Below are 22,263 nucleotides of genomic sequence, written 5' to 3' on the forward strand. Positions count from 1 at the left end.
GATAATAAACAAGTTCCTCTGAAAGTGAGCTCTTGGAGGACGCCGTGCTTTACAGGAGAAAACGATTACACTGCTGTCGGTCTAAGCGGAGGCAGAGACGATGCTCAGGTCTACAAGAACGAGCACTCAACACACACCGAACTCGCTGATATCAGACAACAGGATCACTGTAGTGTGTCACGCAAAAGTAACTAATGCTGCAAAAACTCATGTTTAACTTATAATTGAACCTATAATTTCAGCTGTTACAAAAGGCGTCGGCACCTCAACAAGGTTTCAGGAAACGGGAGATTAAAAATGATGAATGATAACAGGAAAAAACAAGTGTATATTTTTGTGAGTTTGGGATATTCTTCATCCTGAAACTGGATCCAGAGTGGAGCCGACCAGCACTCCCAGCAGCTGCGACACAGGTAAGAGGACCCGTGCAGCTTGGCTCAGATTATTTTGCAGCTGCGTATTGAGTGAATCTGTAACCTTCTGCTTGTTGCTCCTTTGTTTCCCAGCTGTCTCCGCGAGTAACGTCCTCGCCTCGTCTCTGGAGGGGGTCGGCAGGAGAGACTCAAACAGGCCACGAATGTATAAACGTACCAGCTTGATGTGTGTATGTGCTGAGAGCACGGCACGTGGTCACTGGGCTGTCAGAAGAGCGCCCCCTGTGGAGCAGCTGCAGTTTTCCCCTGCAGGTGTACGCTGATGTAACGCAAAGAGTGATGAGGTCACAGGCTGTGGGCCGGTCCCGCTGCAGTGACGTGTGACATCACAGTTTAATCAGCCTGTAATTCTGCACATTATCCTGATACTGGACACCCCCCGCTCCCCGTGCTCCCCCCACCTTTCCTAAGCTGCCATCTGTCACAGCTGCCCGTCATTGGCTGTGAAGGAGCCGGGTCTGCGGATGGCGGAGCGCCCGATTGGCTGGCAGACTGTCTGGAAGGAGGAGGGGTAGGCGGGGCGTCAGCTGATTACAGGAGATGGGAAGTAGAGGTGGAGGAAGACGAGGAAGAGGAGGAGCTGAGCGCAGTCTGTAAATCCACGATGAGCCGGCGCTGCTGCAGACAACAAGTGTTCAGAGAGGAAGAGGAGGCCGAAGGAGGATAAAACCAGCTGTAGCACGCAGAGAGGCGGGTTACCACGGCAACTGCCGCAGCGAGGACACACAGGTAAGGTTACAGCGGCAGGCGTGTGTGTGTACGTGTGGTTTTATGTGGTGGATTGAGCTGTGTGTGGTGGGAGGAGGAGGAGGGAATCCTATTAGCAGAGTCCAGGAAAAGAAGGACTAAGAGTGCTTATCACACACACACACACACACACACACACACACACACACACACACACACACACACACTCTGACAGCATGTCAGGTATCTCACACTCTTTATATCTCAGGTATGAAGTAATCTGACCTTTCACTGCAGTAAAACTTTGTAAAAATACTCTGAAACAAGTAAAAGTACTTCGTGGTTAACTCTGGGAGGAGAGCTCAGGGTGTCTGAACGCTCCACAAACAAAGGCAGTTTGTACCACAGCAGCATGTAAGACACGATTATTGAACGCTCTCATCCATGTAGAGTCCAAAAAATCATTTTAAAGGTCATATTTCAAGGAGCTGCTGCAGTTATCAGGAGACTTTACCTCCCAGCGGACAGAAGCTTCCTCGGTTGGTCGATTAGTTCGTGTAATCGTGAGACTTTGGTTTTAACAGGAAGGAAGAACAGCAGCTGGTGGCTTCAGACAGAGTTCACAAAGAATGAACTTCTGTGAACTTTAACATATAATAATGTGCAAGAGATTTATTAAGCTGCAAACAGACATGAACTGCACAATGCAGACACAAACAAGCTTTAGTGTGAGCAGCTGTCAGCTCTGTGAGGATCCTCAGGAAGACGTCTCCTCAGCTGAGGGCGGCTCTGCGGAGGCCCGTCCGTGACTGATGGTGTCCTGCTGTGTGGTGTCAGATCCAGGTGTGCTTTCTCTGCACTGACAGTGTGTTTGCATCGTTGTCATGCTGGAACAGGAAGCTGCTGTCAGTCAGATGTTCCCAGATGTTCCTGCGTGGTGGATCAGACTCTGTGATTCATCAGTTTATCAAAGATCTCCAACAGCTCTGACTGAGCTGCAGCTGAAACCATGACAGAGCCTCCACCCAGCTTCACAGATGGCTGCAGACTCCAGGTTGCCTTCATTAAGAACAGCTTCTCGATCAGCTGAAGGTCCAGATCATCTCTCAGGTCCTGTTCAGCTGCTGTCGAGTTTTTATGGCCTCCCACTTCCTCTTCTGTCCACTTTCCTCAGGGTTTTGAGGACACACTGACACCATGCTGAGATGTGCAGAGTTTCAGCTGACAGCTCTTTGGAATCACCATGTTGGAGACAAAATCCTGTTTTCATGAGAAGCTGTGATATCGTTGGCATTTTTGACAGATTTGGTAAAGAAACTGGAACAGATGATGAGTTTGTGAGACAGGCTGATGCTAACTAACTGCACCTCTGCTCAGGTGTGTGGGATTCACTGTCATTCCTGTGAGAAAGCTCCCGTACAAGGACTGAACAGGAGAGGAAAAGCAGCCAATGTCCACAGAAGAACTTTAAGGAGCTTCAGGAAGCTCGAGAGCTGCTCAGCAGACCTGAGGGGTGGCTCAAGACTTTTGCACAGCTCTGTGTGGCACATTTGAACAGGCCTGGGAAACAAAGTCGTTTCCAGTCGTCTGGTTTAGAAACTATTGCTTGGCTGCTAAAAGTGTGGTTGGGGCCCCTTTGAGTGGCCGTTAGATAAAAGCGAGGGGGCGATAATAAAATCACCAAAACGGTTTGAAGGCAAAGTGAAACTAGCAGCAGTAATTATTCAAATATATGGAATCAGGAAGTCAAAGTTGGACCACGAACAGGTGAAACAGACAAATCCTTATCAATAATTATTGATCGGTGCACAGCAGCAGTTTAACACACGGCTGCAGTTAGAGAAGCAGAACAAAGTTGACCCCTGACCCTCGTCCTTTCCTCTCGGTTATCTCTGTGAGCGAGGATCGGCAGCGTCAGTGCAAGAGCGGCTGTAAACTGAGGTCAGAGTTCAGGAGCTGCTGCTGCTTTGTGTTTCCTCTGCAGCCAGACTTTTGTCAACGACAGCAGGAAGCAACACTCGGAGCCTCTTTTACCTCCTCTGACCTTTGACCGGAGAGCTCAGGGTGAGGATCGCAGTCAGTGAGGAAGGACTCGCACGCGCTCGTGCTTCAAGTCGTTCCAGCTGAGAGCCGGCGACGTGTCGGGCGCTCGCAGCAGCTGCAGGAATTAAAGTCACGTTCTGCTTTTAATTGGCTGCAGATATAAAACTTTCCGGCTGCTAAATGCGAGCCAGGCGTCTGGAAAATGACTTCACAGAGACAGCAACAGTTTGCAGAGCTGCAGCTCACAGAGACCTTCTCAGTGACGCCGTCAGCGTGAGCGCCTCCTTCCATGCGTCGTTTGAACTTCAGTGTTTATGTCCTCTGAAGCACATGTGTGTCCAGGTCAGCGAGTCGGAGAACAGTGGGCTCCTCTCACTGTGACCACAAACCTGAAGCTCCGCCTCCTCAGAAAGTCTGTTAGTACATCTGCCTCACAGCAGCCACGTTATTGGCTGGATAAGATAAAAATTAGCTGAGGTGAAGCCGAATAGACGGCTGAGAGCTATGGCCGCCTGTGGTGCCGTCCACCTGTCAGTCAAAGAGGCCACGCCCCTAACAACACAGACTTTAATCCAGGTGAGCTATGAAAACATCCTCCCCTCGTACAGCTGTTATGAAGGAGGAAATGACCCACACACAGTCTGTGGATCAGGCTGTAAACATGTTTATGTCTGCTGTGAAGGTCTGTGGGGACGGACTCACTGCTGCCTCTGCTGGACCTCAGAGGAACTGCAGGTTTGGCACGAGTTGTGTACCTGTGATGATGTTGCTTATTAAAAGGAGCACCGCCCCCCTGGTCACACCTGTCCATGAAGCAGGTTTGGAGGGATGATCCAGTGTTTTTGTTCAGGACAGGAAGCTGATTGTCTTGAAGCTGCTTTGGTGCAGAGACGAGGCTTCAGCTTGATTTCTGCTGAGAAGGAAAGAAAATCGGATTGGCTGCAGTTCTGGAAGAACTGTGATTTCTTCAGGTGGACGTTAGAGGAACTGCAGATTTCACAGCGAAACCCATCTCACCGGATTCGTCCGGTGCTGGAGGTGATGAAAGTGGACGTGACGGTGATGAGGACTGATGCGTGAGCAGCAGAGGAGTCAGATTCAATAAAGGCAGAGAGCTGCTTAGAGAGGTTTGGGGGGCGCTTAAGCAGCTCTCTGATGTTCCTCTGCAGGAAAGACAAAGCGCCCTTTGATCGCGCTCCGAAGCAAAAACCTGACACGGCGTCCTGTAGCAGGTTACATCACTCAGGTGTCAGGATTATTTGGAGCTGATGCTCGTTGTGAAGACGAGAGTAGCAGTTTGTTACCAGAAACGCCGTCGCAAAAAGGACGAACCGCCGATCAGATTGTTATTAATGTGTTGATCGTTACAGCGCCGTCGCTTCTCTGTGGACGTGAACACGTCGGTGCAGAAACACGGGACCTGAGTATGACATAACCCGAGGGCAGCACTTACATCTGATTAAAGCACTGCTGGACCCTGTCAGCCTCAGATGCAGGTTTTACCCTCTGATAGCTGTAAATGCCGCTGATCACGCCACGGAGTCGCTCTCCTCGCTCTCCTCGCCCTAAAGCATCATTCCTGCTCTCCGTTCATCACAGAGCAACGTCTTCCTGCTCTACAGTTTGATGTGGATTTGATGAGTTTGTCCTGTTTTCCTGTTCGTGGTGAACGTGTTTTAATAATGATCGGAACGCTCAGTTTTTTTCTACTCCTGGGTTTATATGATGTCATAGAGAGTGGGTATCTTGTATGGTCATCTCGGGACCAAAGGAGTCACCCACTGAGTTGGTAGCCATTGTGGAATTTCCACAGATTCATCTCAGAGGTCTGCAGGACATGAAAACTGCAGGTATAGATGTGATTAAAGTTCTCATTTTAAAAGGAGGCTTAAAAACACTCAGCTCCACTGATGGCTCCTCCCACCAGACCTCTGAGTGAACGCCATGGTAATTCTGACCGTGGACGCTTCTGTTCAGCCTGATTTAAGTAGCAGGCCACCGCTTTTATAAATCTCTGCTCTCAGACCTCCGGTTAGTGAGGGGCAGCCAGGAGAGGCGAGGAAGCACCGAGTTAAGACAAAGAAGGATTATTTTGAACCATGAATCATGCTAAGCTGCTGCGGTAGGAGCTAGAAACGAGCCGACAGGTCGCCTTGTTGTTTCTGAGAGGAGACGCGCACTGACTCGCATCTCAGCACCAACATCTGCTCCACATCCGCCGTGCTGCTCGTGCACGCCGCCGTGGCGCACGCTCTAAAGTTCACTCAGCAGAATAACAAAGTTCAGGTTCTTTGTTCTGGATCTACTCGAGATCAGGAGATCAGAGCAGCAACACTTTGTGTGTGTGTGTCATTTCCTCTGACAGAAACCAGCAAAACTGGTTTTTAAGCCGTTTCACACCCCCACACGTGCCAGCAAGGCGCACGATTGCAGGACGCACACGCGTGTGGAAGACGCTTGCAGGTGAACGCCGACGACACTGAAAGGGACCGAAATGACCTTTCGACCCTCTGCTCAGCACGTGTCACGCCTGATCAGCATCTCAAACGTCTCCTGTACGCCACTGTTTCCTGCAGCCTCTTGTGTTTTCATGTGACCTCTCCTCGTGATCTAAACTGCTGACCTACATCAGCGAGCAGCACAGAAGCTCAGATTTACTGTAAAATGTGGAACAGGCGAGCGGCGACGACACAGATAGGAGCTGTAAAAAGCCGAGAATAGAAGCACGAGCGGCCTCAGTGAGGTGGTTAAATGGAGCGTGATGGAAGGAGCGGGCTGTGTAAAACACGCCGGTCTGCGCAGACGTTCCTCCGGACACGCTCAGGAGGAGCGGTCACAGAGGTCACGGTGTGGCTGCCGACTCCTCACCTGAACACCCGTCAAGCTGCTTCTGCTCCTCCCTTTAACAGACGAGCTGAACTCACGTGTCAGTCGCAGCCTGCTCGCCCACGCGCTCCTGCCGCCCCGTTGGAGGACGGCCAAGGGCAAGAGAGCACATGTAGATACCAGAGAACTGAGAAGGGCAGCAGCTTGTCTTTCTCAGCTGATAATGAGCCACACTGCACAGCAAACACCTTCCTCACCCCTTTGATCGAAGGTTTCACTCCCAAGATCTCCCTGAGGCCACGCAGAGCCTCCTCACCCCTCAGCTCCTGTTTAGTCACAGTGACGTGCCGCACATCATCCTCACCGACCGACCAAACAAGTACATGTAAACTTTAAGACTTTGAGTTTTTCGCTCCAAACATTCAAACGCTCCTTCCTTCTACGATGAGCTCTGTGCATGAGCAGTAATCCTGTGACTGCTATAAACAGTTTATCACAGCGTTTTTCTTCTTCTAGATCTTTATGACATCGTACAGAGGGGATACCCCCATATGGTAATTTCAGAAGCCCCGCCCATGTGCTGTTGAAACGGGGGGTGGGGGTTAAACGGCCTACTTCAGACAGAGGATTATCTGAGGAGCTGAATTATGGCAACGTATGATATAAAGAACCTCAAATCATGCAAAGCTGTTGTGGTCGAATCCACATTTGGTGCTTCTGTAACCAAATTGTGAGCCAGAACCTAGAACCCCTCCAAGGTTCCCCCAGAACCTCCTGAAGGACTGAAACCATGAGCGTTTGGCGACGGTCTCCCTCGGAGTCGGCCTGGTGCACCCTGGAGGAGAGGAGCTGTTGTTTTGACAGCGTTGCTTTCATTTTTCTGTCCCTGAGGTTCGTGCTAGATAAAACCTCCTGTTGTGTTGCTCTCTGCCGGGTCTCCTCTTTGTGGGCCCGGCGTTCTTTGAAAAATGCATTTTAATCTCAAGGAAATGCTTCTAAAATAAAGTTTAAATATATATTTTTTTAAAAAAGAAGTGTGAGCGTTATCAGAGAATTTCCCGCTCTGAGTTTTTTCCTGACATTGTCTGAAATTCACTCGTTCTCATCCAGTTTCCACACATTCACCTTCCTAACCCACACTGTGGGGCTGGACTCTGCTTCTGATGACTAAAACATGAGGTGTTTGGTTTCTAGCAGTGAACCAGTCTGAGGACACTGTGACCTAAATACAGGATTGGGTGAGAACTGATGAAGCGTGAGGTCAAACATGATCATCAGCCTGAAGCTGTGCAGTTAGTGGGGTGGAAAACGTCTTTCTGTCACACTTTACATGCAAATTTCATGTGGTACAGTCGAAACCATATGATTGGTAGCTTCTAGTGACATCTGCAACTGTTATAGTTACATAATAACTACTTCCTGTTGATGATGATCATTCTGCGATGCTCAAAGCATTCACCCAGGAAAAGCCTCAAATTCAGTTTGTTTGTACTTTCTTGGTTTGGAAAAGATCTTTTTTTTCAGTCTCCAAGTTTTAGGAATGCTAGGTGTCTTTAACCTCTTAACATCCACTTTGTCGCTGTGGACCAATCCAGACTTGGAGCTAAGGGTTCGGCTTATGCCTAAACAAAACCCAACCCTGCAGAGGTTGGCCTAGTGGGTGAAGTGGATGATTTGATATCTTGAGGAAATGGAAGGTTTAAAACAGCAAAGCTTAAATGATCAAACCTTTATGGATTCAACCCTTGTAGAGGATAAACTGGAATATTAACTTTGAACTCTGTCTGTGTTTCTTGCTGCAGGTCGAAGAGAAGATGTGCAGCTGCAGGATGGAACTGGTACCCCAGTCCTGCCCCTCACCAAAGACTAGATGAATTCTGTGCTGGACACCAACAAGTCTAAGGACCTTTTGGACTTGTAGCACAGGTCCACAGCAGGGAACTCTGGAGCGTTTTAAAGGAAGGGCAGATATGTCCCAGGCCGGTAAGGTCCTCCACCTGTACGTCGAGGTGAGGTCTGTTGCTGAGGAGGAAGGTAAGGTGCCGGGCCGAGGAGATGATGGTTCCAGTCATCTGATGCTTCAATGTCCAGATGTTCTCCCTCACTCTCAGAGGAGCTCTGCCTACTCCAGCCGGAACCCCAGTCCGGATCTCTCTCCGATACAGCACCACATGGGGGGCGAGAACCACAGCTTGCCTCTCTCAAAGACCTCCTCCAGGCAGTCGGTCAACTTCCGGTCGAACGCCCAGCTTCAAGAAGATGCACTGCATGACAGGTTTGGGCAGTTACTTGAAGTCCTTACACCGGGAATGACCGTTCCACGCCACCACGGCTCACTTGGACACATCTGTTCCTCAGACATGGATCCCCACCAGAGGAGGGTGTTTATCTCACCATCATCAACATCCTCTGGGAGGCTGACTGTGCCCTCCACACCAGTCAGCGGTCGCAGGTACTGCGAGGTCCCAGGGGTGGAGGGCAATGAGGGGAGGAAATCCGTGGTGTCGTTTAGCTACATAGAGAAAGCAAACGTGCACAACACGGCCGCCCGCCGAAATTCTCTGTCTCATAATGAGCCGGACAGTCCTTTCAAGGAAATGGGAAGCAGGAAGGTGCTGCCCGCTCACCTTCGGAAGAGGCTCAGCGATCCAATGTCGTACAATGGTTACCTGTCACAGAGCCACACCTGCCCGGCTCAGAGTCCAGCCCCACGGGGCTCACCTTACCTGCAGAGAGCTAACCTGGACTCAGTGGCCAGAGGTGCCACCTACAGGGCCCTTGAGGAGTTTGGATCTCCAGAGCTTATGCGCAGATTTGGAGGTCACCGATTTGAGAACAGCAGCCCCTCCCTGCCTCGGCATTATCAGCCTTCTCGCTGCCAGTCCTGGGGGGGCTCACCTGACCTGCCCCGCAGCACCCTCACCCTGCCGTGCAAGACCCAGCTCATGGAACTGGACAGGACCCTCTCCCGTAGTCCAGTGAACGGATTACCCAGAAGTCCTGCCTCCAACCATCTGTGTGCCCACACTAGCTGCTGGTCTTACTCTGCAGATCCAGCTGCTAAACTGCACTCCAATGGCCCGACTCAGAGCAAACCCAGGCCGTGGATGGGAGACGAGAGCCCTAGACACTCAAGTAAATTTCACCCACCGTTACCTGCAGGGAGGCCCACAGACATCCAGCATGAGGTTCAAACTAACGTATTACCTGCCAGCACTTCCTGCACACCTGGGACCTCTCATCACAGCGCCCATAATGCTAACACTACCAACACCAGCCAAAAAGCCACAGACGGGATAGACAGCAGCTCAAGCAATAAACTGAATTTAACCAGCAGGAGTCCCTACAGGTTGTCACGCTGCAGCAGAGCGAGTGACGCAGCCAGCGATGTCGGCGGCAGGAGGAGTGCCTCCCCATCCTCAAACCTCGATGTGGCTTCTAAGTTAGCTCTGGAGGCCAGCAGACTTTCCAGCATTTTTGCAGAGAGACGAACTCCGACTCCTCCTGAGTCTTTTCGGCCCGAGAGTCCCAAGACTGCACGGAAAGAATCACAACCGTACTCCGCCCTTTATGGACGGAGCTCCCCTGAGCTTTTACAGGTGGATCCCTGGAACCACAGCCGGAAAACTGACAAGGAAGTACCTCACACTAAACCAGGACGAATCTCCCCAGTCTCGTCACAGAAAGGCCTCTCCTCACCAGCATCGCCAGCCATGCCTGCTAGATTGTACCGTGCAGCTGCCTCTCAGTCACCTGAACTGGACCCACGGCAGAAACGGAGCGCATCACCTACTAAGGACATGTCCTCCCTGCACCGCTACCAGCCGCCACAGTACACCGGAGACCACAGGTCACCTGGCGTGGAGCGAAGACAGTACGATCACCTGTCTGAGAGATCACCCAGAGACAGCCCTGAAATCACCAGGAAACCTGTCTCCAGACCGACCGTGGAAGCTTTGCCTGTGAGCTGGACCTCCAGGCAGCAGGAGTGGATGGAGGACAGGAGCGAACTCAAAGAAAACTACCGTCAGGCACCTCCCAGAGTTTACGTTTCACACAAAGACGAGAGTCGTGAAAAGGATGGGGGCGATAAAGGGGTGAAGACATCGGGGCAGGAGCAGCAGAGGCTGGGTGTGGGCGTGACCAAGGATCAGACAGAGGACGTCCAGGACCACAGCGGCGGTGCCGGGCCGTCCTCTCACAGCTCCAGTGGAGTGACGGGGAGCCTGAGGGACAGTCTGTCCCCGGAGACCTCGAGCCAGTCGAGCCACGATACGGCAGACGGTGGCTCCGGGATGCAGGTCGGATGGATGGGAGGGGGAGGAGGGTGTGGTTGTGTAAGAGGAGGTCATCAAGTAGAGTGTGTGTTGAGTCAGTGAGCTCCAGTAAGTCGTCATCTTCACCTCGACTGCAATAAATCGATAATGAAAGCAAAGTAAAACTGCAGCTTTCACTTTGATTCAGCGACTTGTCTTTGTTTCCGTCGCGCACGTTTCCTCCCGCTGTGCTGAAACAGGACCGGCCTAACGTTTACATAATGATGATTTTTGCTTTAGACTGTCACAGCAATTAAAGCACAAAAGCTTCTGCACCAGCTCAAACTCTGCTTCTCTTTAATGTGTCAGCGAACGGCACGTATCCAACGCACCGCTGCTTCCTTCCCGTGTTTATAAACACATGTAAACATGCTACTTCCTGTCCGTTTCAGTCAGACGTCGGATCAGCAACAGCTCTGTCCTCCAGGTCGCAGAAGATCGCCCAGGCCAAGTGGGAGTTCCTGTTCGGAAGCCAGAAGAGCCGCTGCAGTAAAGGTGCGGTAGGCAGTTCCTACATGACCTTTGACCTCAGGTCCTACACCGTGGACCAAATCCGCATAAACTCTATCAGAAAGAAGCCGCTTCTGTCCATGTTGGGTCCAGACTCTGTTTCTCAGTATGGACGTGTTTATGTCAGCAGACACACATTATTATAAACTCTAACATCTGTAAATGTCAGATTAATTTTATTGCGTCCAGTCGTAGGACGACACACAACGCTCCACCAATGCATTCTTAGATTTCAATAATTCACTCAGTCAGCTAATTTTATGTCTCAGTTTCTCAGAGTGTAAACTGGAATATTAAACAGGTGGGAGCATGAGCACTGACACCTGGACGGGTTAAAACAGTAGTGTTGTTGGAGGTCACCTGCTGAGTGACGGTGTTGGTGGGCTTTCTGAAGCAGGCGGGGCGTCTGCAGGTAAATACCAGTGTTGATGGCGGCTCTTTACTAATGACTGTTTATGAAGCGCAGACGTGTGCAGCAGGTGTGTGTTTCTGGCATCACACTGTAAATGTTACAGCATATATAATTTAACAGCAGCCCTTAAGTGAAGCCACACCCACCTCTTCGTAGATACCACAGCAGGTAAATACGACCTTACAGGCTTTGTGTTCTTCCAACCGTCTGACAGCACCGATGCTGGGACTGCTCGTAGTGGTGCAGCAGCAGCAACAGTGTGCTGATGACCCGGAGTCTGTTTGCAGCAGGTTAAAGGGCCGTTCTGTCTTTTCTCTGCTGCTGTGGAGTAAACACGGAGCTCCCGGAGTTCCCAGCGTCTTCTAAGCCAATTAGCCGAAGCTGCAGCTTAACGTAAGCTCAGAGGGGTTTTACAGAGAGTACAACTGTGCTCACAGGTGCTGCTACACATCACCGCTTCCTGTTCTGTACGTTCTCACTTAAAACCGGGCGTCAGCCCTAAACGACACAGAACCGAGTCTTAAAGTTTGCGCTGGCGTGCTCTGAGCTGCAGCTCCGATCGTGTCGGTGTAACTCTGAGCTCCAACAGGTCGTTGTAGACAGTTTGATATTGATAAAGTCAAGTCTCAACATGGAACACAGCTTATCTGGAGTCCTTCTGTGTATAAACTGATCTAATTTGTTTGCACTCGTACGTTTCTGTAGTGAAATATCAGAAACGGGTCCAAATCCAGGGTTTTAGTGCTGGTTCCTCTGTGTTAAACTTTATTCACACCATGATCCATCAAAGTTTCACGAGGATATCTGCTGGACTCAAACAGCTTATCCTTCACCACCGATCGAGGAGCGCAGGAGCAACCCTGGGTTTTTTAACCATTACAGCCATCCAACAGGCGCATCATTAGGAACAGCTACTTTTAACACTACTGATATTTACTCTGGACTCTGAGTTAACTTCAATAATTACTTCCTCCAAACCATCAACGTGTCTTTTAGACCCCATTCCTACAAAGCTGCTCAAAGACGTCCTGCCATTAATTAATGCTTCGATCTTAAATATGATCAACCTATCTCTAATAATCAGCTATGTACCACAGGCCTTCAAGCTGGCTGCAGTTACACCTTTACTCAAAAAGCATCTCTAGACCCAGCAGTCTTAGCTCATTACAGGCCAATCTCCAACCAGATCTCTGCCTCTTTTAAACAGCATGTCTGTATCCTGTAACCGGGTTGAGTTGAGCAAAGGACGACCGGATGCAGAACCTCGTTCTGAGGTTACATCCAGTTAAAACGCCGTTTTTCCTTCCCGCTGTCGCTAAGTGTTTGCTCACATGGCGTTGTTGATTGTTGGGGTTTCTCTGTGTTATTGCAGGTCAGTACTTTGCAATATGAACACCTTGAAGTTGCCTCTAAGATTTGGTAATAAACTAGAATTGGATAAAAATAACAGAAAACTGGGGACCAATCAGAGTTTAGCTTCAACACTTCGTAGGACCTGTTTTGTGCTCTTTGACACTTGGCGTTATGAACATCTGCTTTTTCCTCCCGTAGACGCTCCGTCCACGACGCCTCCGACCAGCAGCTCGCCCAGTCCCACCCCACCCTCTTCCCTCCATCTGAAACCAGCCAATCAGAGGAGGGGGCGGGAAACCGAGGGACAAAAGCTGTCTCATCACGAGGTCCAGCAGATCGAGGTGGAACTGGTGACCGCCGACCCTCGAGGCTCCTCCCCCAAGACTGGCATCATCCGGCGAACCCTCAAATACTCGGAGACGGACCTGGACGCCGTGCCTCTGCGCTGCTACCGTGAGACCGACCTGGACGAGGTGCGTGCGCCTCCACCTGTTTGCATCTCACCTGGTTCCTTTTAAAATACGTTATCATCATCTCTCGTATGGTGTAGGTAATGCGGGCGGAGGCAGCCGAGGAGGCGGACTCGGCCTTCGGGAGTAACCGCAGTGTCCTCGGAAACTCCAATTTTAACCCCGCTGACCCCTCCCCAAAATCTCGCTCAGGTGGAAGGAAGGAGGTTGATGGGGAGGAGGAGGAAGACGAGGAAGATGAGGAAGAAGGAGGAGTGGTGAGCTGGGCCAGCGTCAGGATGCAGGGAGACCGACAGAGACAGAAAGCCATGAAGGAGGAGGAGGAGGTGCTCAGCCTGCTGCTGAAGGGGTGAGAGGGCGAGGAAAGGGGGGAGGGGGGGTGAGCTTTAGTGAAGCAGCTTGTTTCATAGTCGAGCTGTTAGAGTAACTGATTACTCAAAGACTTGGCGATGTAAGCTCAGATTGTTGTTTTCAGGCTTGTTTGCATCGAGCTCATTTACACCACGAACCCTCGAAGCTTTACTGAACTCTGCTTTTCTCTCTTCTGCAGCCGCTGCATCGCTTTTACTCCAGTCTGCTGTCTGTTTGCACACGGCTGCATTTACCTGTACAAATATGCACGTTTTCTGTTTATTGGCTGCGTTATAAACTTTATAAACTACGACTTTCATCAGGGTTTCTGCTCATGTTCAAAGCTCCGCCCTGCCTGCGTGAATAATCACACGAGACGCTGCTACACAGAAATGAAGGATTTATTATCCGACAACCACAAAAGTTGTGTTCAGCTGTAAATCCTGGAAGAAGCTTTTCTCCTGTCAGATTAAACATAACAGTAAAGTCCTGACTTCCTGTATCTTACTTTTCTGGCCTATGACAGGCCACGTTTTAAAATGTCACGCAGTGGGCCGTCTATTTGACCCCCCTGCTTTATATTCAGAGCTGCAGCTGAGGAAGAAGGGCTGCCTGTGTAGGAGGCAGTTGTCTCTCCTGCTTCTTTCATCCTCTTTAACGCACATGCGTGTAAACTGAGAGGCCGTGTGCAGGCTTTTCCTCCTCAGATTCCTCCCGCTCGGCTTTTTAAACTTTTCTTTGATCCCAGTTGGGTCTGATGAGGAGACTCGGCGTGAGCGTCTGAAAGCCAGGATTAAACACGCAGTCAGGCTTTAACACGGTTTAACTCTTCTTCCTCAGGTCGCCCGAGTCCTCCGACAGCCACGGGGGCCTCAAGTCTCCGATCTCCATCGGCAGCCCCCGCCGACCTTCCGACAGCAACCTGGACTCCTTCAGCCGCCACTTCGAGAGCATCATGGAGTCCCACCGGGCCAAGGGCACGTCGTACAGCAGCCTGGACAGCGTGGACCTGCTGACCTCGGGATCCACGTCCGTATTCACCTTCGACCTCCCCACCCTCACGCCAGAGATCCAGGTAGGACGCAGAAAGGAGGCGGGTCGCGGCTTCCTGTGCGCAGCAGGACATAACGCTGTCTCGTCTGTGTGTTCAGAGTCAGATCTGCGAGAGCGCCAAGCAGATTATCGAGCTCAGCTTCGCCCCGCTGGCCCGTCCGGACCCGTCCGCCGCCTCTGAAACGTCTCGCTCCGAACTTGCACTCTGCGCCTCGGGGGCGGGGCTCCGAGGAGGCTCCAAGGACGACGGCGGCCCTCCGGTCAGGTCCAAGTCGGAGAGAGAGTCGTGGCGTCGCTCCATCCTCAAAGACGGCTTCAGGAAGGCGAGCTCGACACCAGCGCTCCACAGCAGCATCAGGTGAGTCGGAGCGCTCGCTCGTTCTGCGGCCGACCAGACGAGGAGACGAGCTCCTGGTTAGTGTCAGTGTGTGTGTGTGTGTGTGTGTGTGTGTGTGTTGTAGCACTTTCTGGATGCTGTGCAAACGTGATCTGCAGATTAAAGTGATGAGAGCTGAAAACTGCTGCAGGGACTCAGATCAGCCACAAGGTGGCAGCACAGCTCTGTGTGTGTGTGTGTGTGTGTGTGTGTGTGTGTGTGTGTGTGTGTGTGTGTGTGTGTCATACAGATGGAGAGTGCAGACATTTGCTCGGCTCTGTTTGGCGCTTTGCTGAGTCGGGACATTTTTCCGTTTCTTTTTTTAACCCTCTGGCTCTGCAGCTGTTTTTAACCTCGTTTTATTTTCCTCCAGTTAATCCTCAGATTAAAAGCCTAAAAAACCAGCAGCAGCTTTCAGCCTCGTTTACCTCACGCACTTCACTTAATGAGGCACGAGGTGAGCTGAACTAAAGGGACATCAAATGTTTCATTAAATAAACAAAATCCCCAAACGTCTCATGCACCACCGCCCTGAGATCATGCTAAATCAGCTGAAAAATCATCCTCTCGATAAAGCTCGCTGCAGAGCGAGCTCACAGCTCGATAGCAACAAAGAAACAGGAAGTCAGTGGCTATTTTGTGATATTATTAAAGGATAACGTGTGGCGTGATTGCTCAGGTCACCTGACAGCAGCGGCTCGACTCAGCGCTGAAGCTGCTTTTCCTCTGGTTGCTGCTGCCTGCAGGGGTGATGGTTGAACTTCTGTCCATGCAGCATGCAACACGCACAGCTCGACCCGACTGAGTCGCAGGCTGACTGCAGGCTGCTCCCACAGGACGATGAGCGACACGTTTCCACGGCGCTCTCCTTTGCTCCGTGCTCTGCGTGGAGAACAAAGATGGCGTATTTGATGCTCGCCGAGCGGTTTTGGTTGCACATCCTCTCGTGCTCCACTTCCAGCTTTATACGGTTACTTTCCTTTAAACCAAACCACGGCGGTCACATGACGCGGGTCCCATCAGCTGATGGAGTGTGGTCAGCTGAAGCGTGTCCCGCTGCATCCATTGTGTTGCAGCAGTGCATCCCTCTAAACCAGTTCAGCACTTGATGCATTAAACTCATCCTGACAGCTGATGTTTCATTTGTTTATCAGGATGATTAATAAGGCAAAAACAAACAGATTTGATTAGACCAGCATCACCTGCCTCCACCACCTCCTGTCCCAGCATGCTTCTCTGTTACACCGCCTCTCTGCGTGTCCTCCTTCACTGCTCCCTCTTCTCCTCCCTCCTCTGCACATGCTCAGACAGTCTCAGCCTCTGTGGCTCTGAGCGGTCTGAACATCTGAACACCTTCATCTTTAAACCTTCTCGTTCTCTCTTTGTCTCGCTTCCACCGACTTTCCTTCATCTTCTCTCCAGAGCACGCCTCCACCTCTCCAGGCTCTCCTCCGCCCGCTCTCGCTGCAGATCGCAGTGTTGTCTGCAGACTCCTGCCTGACGTCACCTGTCAGTCTGTTCGTCAGCGCTGCAGACAGGAAGGAGCTCAGAGCAGATCCCTGATGTAATCCCACCCCCACCTGTCACTCCTGCTCCACACCTCGGTTCTCGTGTCCTGCACCACCCTCACGTACTTCCTCTCTCTGCAGCCAATCATCTGCTTCCTCCTGACCTTAAACATCACATGTTACCGTCACGTTTGCTTTAATTACAACTTACCAAAATACAACATCTGACTGTTGCCGTGTCCGTACCCGCATCGTTGCAGCTCACTCTAATTTTGCAGATTTCCTGCAGATCTTCACAGTTTCACACGTTCACCTGCTTTGGGCTGCTTGAACCACTCATTTTACTTTTTAACAAATGATAAAACATTTCATTTCCTGCTCAGTTTATTTTGACTAAGCGTCATTTGCAGTTGCTGTTTGTGTTGGCTGCAGCACGGCTGTTAAATTGAACCGTTAGTTCTATTTTTCTCCAGATTAGTTGAGCTAATCTGCCCACGTGCAGCTCGGCTCCTGAAGGATTACGACCTGGAGCGTTTGTATTCCTGCTCGGGCTCCAGCGGAGTGCAGGATACCAGCATTCAGGTGGAAATGAGCAGAATATGGATTTAAATTCTGGGGCGGGATAAAATCGGGTAGCTCGCTCCCGCCCGTTGTTGGCTTCAGCGGAAGAATTCGTACGTTTTCTTGCTTTCGTGTTGTTGAAACGTCGCTCTGCTCACGAACACGTTCAAACATCTGAGGAGTAAAATGGAAACAGCCGGCCTGCTGCTGGGAGCTTTCCCAGCACGAGCTGGAGGAGCTCGCCGTTTTCCTTCTTGGCCTCGCGCCACGGCTTCTGCTGGGTGTGGACGAATTCAGACGCAGTCAAAAACTTTATTGTTCTCAGCAGAAACTCACATCGCGCTGCAGCGAGCGAGGAATTCAGACTTGGACATGAAAACAGGATCACGGCCGAAGCTTCGTATCCTTGTCCCCGCTCATCGAGTCCAGGCGCCTTCACGCTCACATGCGCGAAGGACCTCTGTGCGTCGTATCCTAAGAGGACATGATGCATTCCAGCACTACAGCCCCCGCCCCCCTGCCCCCCGCCATAAATCTAATCCTAATCTGCAGCTTCAAACAGCCTCATGTGGGAGGTCTGTCCTCACAGGGATAGGTGTAAAAACACACACACACACACACACACACACACACACACACACACACACACACACACACACACACACACACACACACACACACACACACACATCAGCCTATAGATGGAAATTCCAGATGGGTTCAGGAAGGGTGGAAGTAAAGACCTCCCACTCCTGTCTGAAAACTAGAAACAGTCTGAAATGTTTTCAGTAAAGCCTCCTCCTCCTCCTCCTCCTCGATGTCATTCATGTGGATGTTTTCCATCTGTTGTTTGTGTGTTCAGACCTTTGACCTCTGACCTGCTTCCCCTCGGTTCGTGGTGATGCTTCTGCCGTGGAGCTACGTCCCTTGCTGTTACTGTGAGCTGAAACACATTCGTGTGCGGCTGTAAATACTCTGAGTTGTGTGTCTTCAGATGGATTCTGATAACCGTGGTGCAGAGCGGCGGCTGCACGCTCTTTTCAACGACTCTACGATCAACTTTCAGCTGGAAGGTTTAAAGATGTGATGTGGGTCGAGCGCAGCAGCAGGCTGTGCACAGATGTAGCCTCACAGTGTGACCTGCTGTTTAAACACTTCCACCAATCAGAGCCGTCGCTGTTTCGGTTTGTGTGCAGTGTAGTCGTGTTTCTGCGACGTTGTGAATAAAACGCACTTTAGTTGAAGCGAGGCTGACGTGGTGCAGACGAGTGATGGTTACAGGGTCGTGGCTCATATTGAAGATGTGTGAGCAGCGTTTGGACGAGGTGTAGCTTCTGGTCCCGCCCCGCCGAGCTCTGCATGAGTGACACACACACTGTACCCCTGTATGTGTGTGTATATAAATGCTGTACTGAGTTCAGTTTAATGAGTAAATTCTGAATTTATCTTATTCGTGTGAACATTAAAGACAAGTTGCTGCTCGCGCTCAGCTGAAATCCTCATGTTCCAAGTTTCTCCTTAAGCTTTCAGTCACGTTCATGCGGCGCCTCGATGAGGCTGAAGTTTATCGAGCCGCTGAAAACTTCCAGGATGGTGAGACGAGACAAAGAGAGGAAGAGGGGAAGGAGAGGACAGAGGGGGGAGGGCGAGGAGCCGAGGAGGAGGAGGGGCGTCCTGGGTCAAACGGGGGAGGAAGCGCATACCTCCTTCCCCTCAGTGCTGGAAAATAAGCCAGCTGATGGACGAGAGAGGCAGCACGAGGAGACGGGCCAGCGGAGAGGAGAAAGAGGGAAAGTTGTGAAGAGGAGCCGCGCCGAGGTTTCAAAAGTGTGGAAGAAAGAAGAGGAGGACTGGAAGCAGACGGATCAGAGAGGAGGCGCTGCTGCTGGAGGATTTCCTTACCGAGGCGCCGAATGAAGGGGAGAACTGGGAGCAGATGATGTCATAGCTTAATGATGTCATCAGATTAACGTGTGGGTGACGTCGCTTCGTTTCCCTCGACAACAGCTCGGCGTGGTTCGGAGGCGTCGATGTGGATGTTGTTTGATCGACGGCTGCTCTCTCACAGGCTCTGTGTGAGAGTGGGCGGGGCCGTGTCGTAATGGCGAGATACATCCTGTGCTGGGGGGGCGGGGCTCTGGAGGACAGGTACATGTATGCCTCGCCCTACCCGGCTGTGTACAGGTGAGGTTAAAGCTTCCTGTGTCTGAAACATGAGATCAGTGATGTCATTGATCTGTAAACATGTCAGCAGGGAATTTATCCTTTTAAATTTATTATTTATTAATTTGTTATTGACAAAAATGACAAAGTTAAATGTTGTCAGCAGGAAACAACACCACAGCATAAGGTCAAAGAGATGATCTGTTCTGGTGTGTGATTGGTCTCCGGCTGTTTTTGAGTGATGCTGAGGTTTAAAACCAGTGCATGCAGATGCCAAACCCTGCAGTTCCTCTACCGTCCAGCAGGGGCAGCAGCGAGTCAGTCCCCACGGACTCCCATGTTAAAACTGGTACACGAACTGTTATTGGCTCTGTAGATAACAATGGCTCGCATTATTAGGGGCGTGGCCTCTTTGAGCTGCTAGGTGTCTGCTAGCTTCACCTGAGCTGGAGGTGTTTGCGGAGTGCACAGTGAGATGTGAGGATTTGATTTGGATGTTGCTAATTCGCAGACGTCCGTGTCTGAGCGAAGCTCCCATACAGTCTGTGGCTGCTAGCGTCCGTCTACCAGAAGCTTCATATCGCCCGTCTTTCACATAAACACAGATTTATTCTAGCGTCGCAAACGAAAACACCGGCAGCGCTGCAGAAATGGATACCACTGTAGAGTTACGCCCTCCCTGAGCCTGCTTCTTCCTGTCAGTTTTTCCTTCCTGCTGTCACCAAATGTGTGCTGATAGTCTGTTATTGCAGGTCTTTACCTCACTGTATAAAGCACCTTGAGGTGACTGCTGTTGTGATTTGAGCTACAGAAAAAAAGTGAACGAGAATCAGCTGAGTCTTGGGTCTTGTTGTGATTGGTTAACTGTTTTCATGAGTGGAAGTTGTTTCAAAGACGTCGTGAGCTGCAGTTTATCTGTAAAACCAACAGCGGCCTGTTAAAAATGTTCACTGAGGGTAAGCTCAGTCTGTCGATGACTTTCTGAACTTGTGCGGTTGTGCAGAGAGGGATCTGGGCTGGCCTGCTGTTAGACGCCCCTCAGTCCTGTCGCCGTCTCCCAGGACTTCAGCCTGTTCGTTTTTTTTGTTCCACTGATGCAACTCTGTGAAACGTCCCCACGCCGTCGCCGCGCGCTCTCCGCAGCAGTGTTTGTCAGTCGTTGCTGTGTGTCAGGGTACACGAGGAGAGGAAGGAGGCTGGGAGGAGACGCGTGCCGTCCGCCCGCCAGTTTTAACCTCTGCTCAGCCGTTACCGTGCAGCACGCCTTCCTCTGTATTTTCACTCGTTCTGATTCAGTTCTTTCATAATGTGGGCTGTTTGTTTGATTCACAGGAGATTTCACATATAAATAAAAAAGAGGCGGTGCAGGACTCGGGCGTCACGTACCGAGTTTACAGTACAGCTGCTGGTACCAGCCAGCCCAGCAGGAGGCGCTCTTAGGAAACCTGCCCGGTAACTGCAGGTCAGGCTGGAGCTTTACATTCAGTTACAAGTAAAACGACTGTTTAGCTACAGTGTTGCGTTGGGATTTGCTTCATGGCGCGCTGTTGTCCGTCAGTTTGGTTCAGCTGACGTGACAGATGAAGCTTTGATCTGAGCTCGAGTCACCTGTGGACGGATTGATTTTGGCCCAGCAGGAGAAGAATCCTTTCATTCCCACATTTATTTTATTGACTGAAACTTTCTGTGTGCCGTCCCGGCTAGAGCTGAACCGACAGTTTACTTTAACCTCGTGAGCAGCGGTCACCACCAAAGATGGCGCCGTGGATGTCCTGATGGTCGGACGCTGTGGTGGGCGGGGTTTTGGGGCACGTCCGGGCTGTGGCACCTCGGTCCTTGTTGCTGAACTGAAGTTTCTGAACTGAACTAAAGAGCGAGTGAGCTGTTTGCGACGGGGACACACGGCTGAGAAGCAAAGGGGTGTGTTTGATATGTGACGCATCATCGTGATGGTTTAAAACCAGTCAGCTGAGTCGCTTTAAGGACTTCAGGACATTTCTAACACGGACTCAGGCTCTCGTTCACCGTACGTTCAGTTTTTATTCGTGTTTCACTAAAATGTGTTTTCACATCTATTTTAACCTGGATGTTAAAACCCTAAAAACACTAAAACTGTGGATTTGACACAGTGTGGTTTTAGAAACTTCACATTATGGAACCAAAACAAACCGGTGCTTGTGTGATGTGCTGCACGCACTGACCATCAGCCAGTCTGATATATGAAAGCTTTGCAAACTGCGGCCCACTCTGCCGTTTGTGTGTGCAGGTTAAAGGCAGACCGTCCTTGGACTTTACAAAGTTTTCCTTCAATCAAAGAAACCTAAATGTTCACATTAAAAGTCACTCGGAGCGCTCAAAGGTTTATTCTAGTAAAGCTCTCATTCCTCAGATGTTGGTTTCAGTCACAAAAGCTAACTTGCAGCTCGTGCAGCCTCTCAGTGTTTTGTGTGAACTATGTAGGACACTGAGGCTTTTCCTGCAACACATCTTTTTAGGAGTCCCTTCCCGATGCTGTGAGTGCCTTTGGTCCAGTCTTCACAGCCTGGGTTTGAATTCGTGAGGGCGTGACCTTCACTCCTTTAACAGCCTGACGTGAGCCTCAGGTTTATCTCTCAGGGTGCTGATGGAGGAGTTCGTCGCATGTTTCTGGGCTTGCTTCGGTTTTCCTGTTAAACTGTGTGATCTGACTCAGCAGGAACTCGGCTCTGCTCTGAGGCTTCGCTTCGCATCGCTTCAAACAGACTCCATAATGAACCTTTCTGCGATTTTTACTGGGTCCAGACGTTCCTGCTGAATAAAAGTCCCTGCAGGCAGAGGATCTCCTCTGGAGTTTGCAGGAAGTTTGCTGTTTTAACTTTCCAGCTGAGCATCCATTATAGATCAAGCGCTGGATTCGTGGTGAGGCCTGAGCGGGACATGTGACGGCTGAGCTGTTTTTACCTCCATCTGAGGAAAGCCTCACGCTTTCACTGAGGTGTCTCATCGTCCTCGGGTTACAGGACGACGTTTGGGTTTGTTTCAGACTGATTGAGGATAAAGTCTGGCACATGTTGCCATGGCAGTGTTTCCAAACCGGATCACTAAATCTGGACGGGTTTGATGACCACGTCTGGACGCGAGGCTAAGCTATTGGCTGCATGTTAGCATTGCTCAGACACAGATATCTGCTAATCAGTAACATCCAAATCAAATTTCACTGT

At 50.7% G+C, this 22,263-nt stretch overlaps 1 protein-coding gene across 8 annotated transcripts in view; it reads left to right on the forward strand.

Moving 5' to 3' along the window:
- The first annotated feature begins 242 nt into the window (after positions 1–242).
- psda (pleckstrin and Sec7 domain containing a) overlaps positions 243–22,263 on the forward strand; it is a 45,742-nt gene continuing 23,721 nt past the window's right edge. For 3 of the 8 annotated variants that reach the window (XM_076891380.1, XM_014413788.3, XM_014413789.3), the window contains exons 1-8: positions 243–413; positions 507–1,163; positions 7,793–10,291; positions 10,699–10,801; positions 12,780–13,054; positions 13,132–13,400; positions 14,243–14,477; positions 14,554–14,813. In XM_076891380.1, coding sequence (XP_076747495.1) covers positions 7,961–10,291; positions 10,699–10,801; positions 12,780–13,054; positions 13,132–13,400; positions 14,243–14,477; positions 14,554–14,813 — 3,473 coding nt within the window. In that variant the 5' untranslated portion in view covers positions 243–413; positions 507–1,163; positions 7,793–7,960. Of the gene's footprint in view, positions 414–492; positions 1,164–7,792; positions 10,292–10,698; positions 10,802–12,779; positions 13,055–13,131; positions 13,401–14,242; positions 14,478–14,553; positions 14,814–16,975; positions 17,476–18,602; positions 19,085–19,152; positions 19,541–22,263 lie in introns of those variants that run through there. The other 5 variants (XM_076891381.1, XM_076891382.1, XM_076891383.1 and 2 more) reach the window with 5 other exon arrangements.

The sequence above is a fragment of the Maylandia zebra genome, linkage group LG13, assembly GCF_041146795.1.
Source record: "Maylandia zebra isolate NMK-2024a linkage group LG13, Mzebra_GT3a, whole genome shotgun sequence".
Lineage (NCBI taxonomy): Eukaryota > Metazoa > Chordata > Actinopteri > Cichliformes > Cichlidae > Maylandia > Maylandia zebra.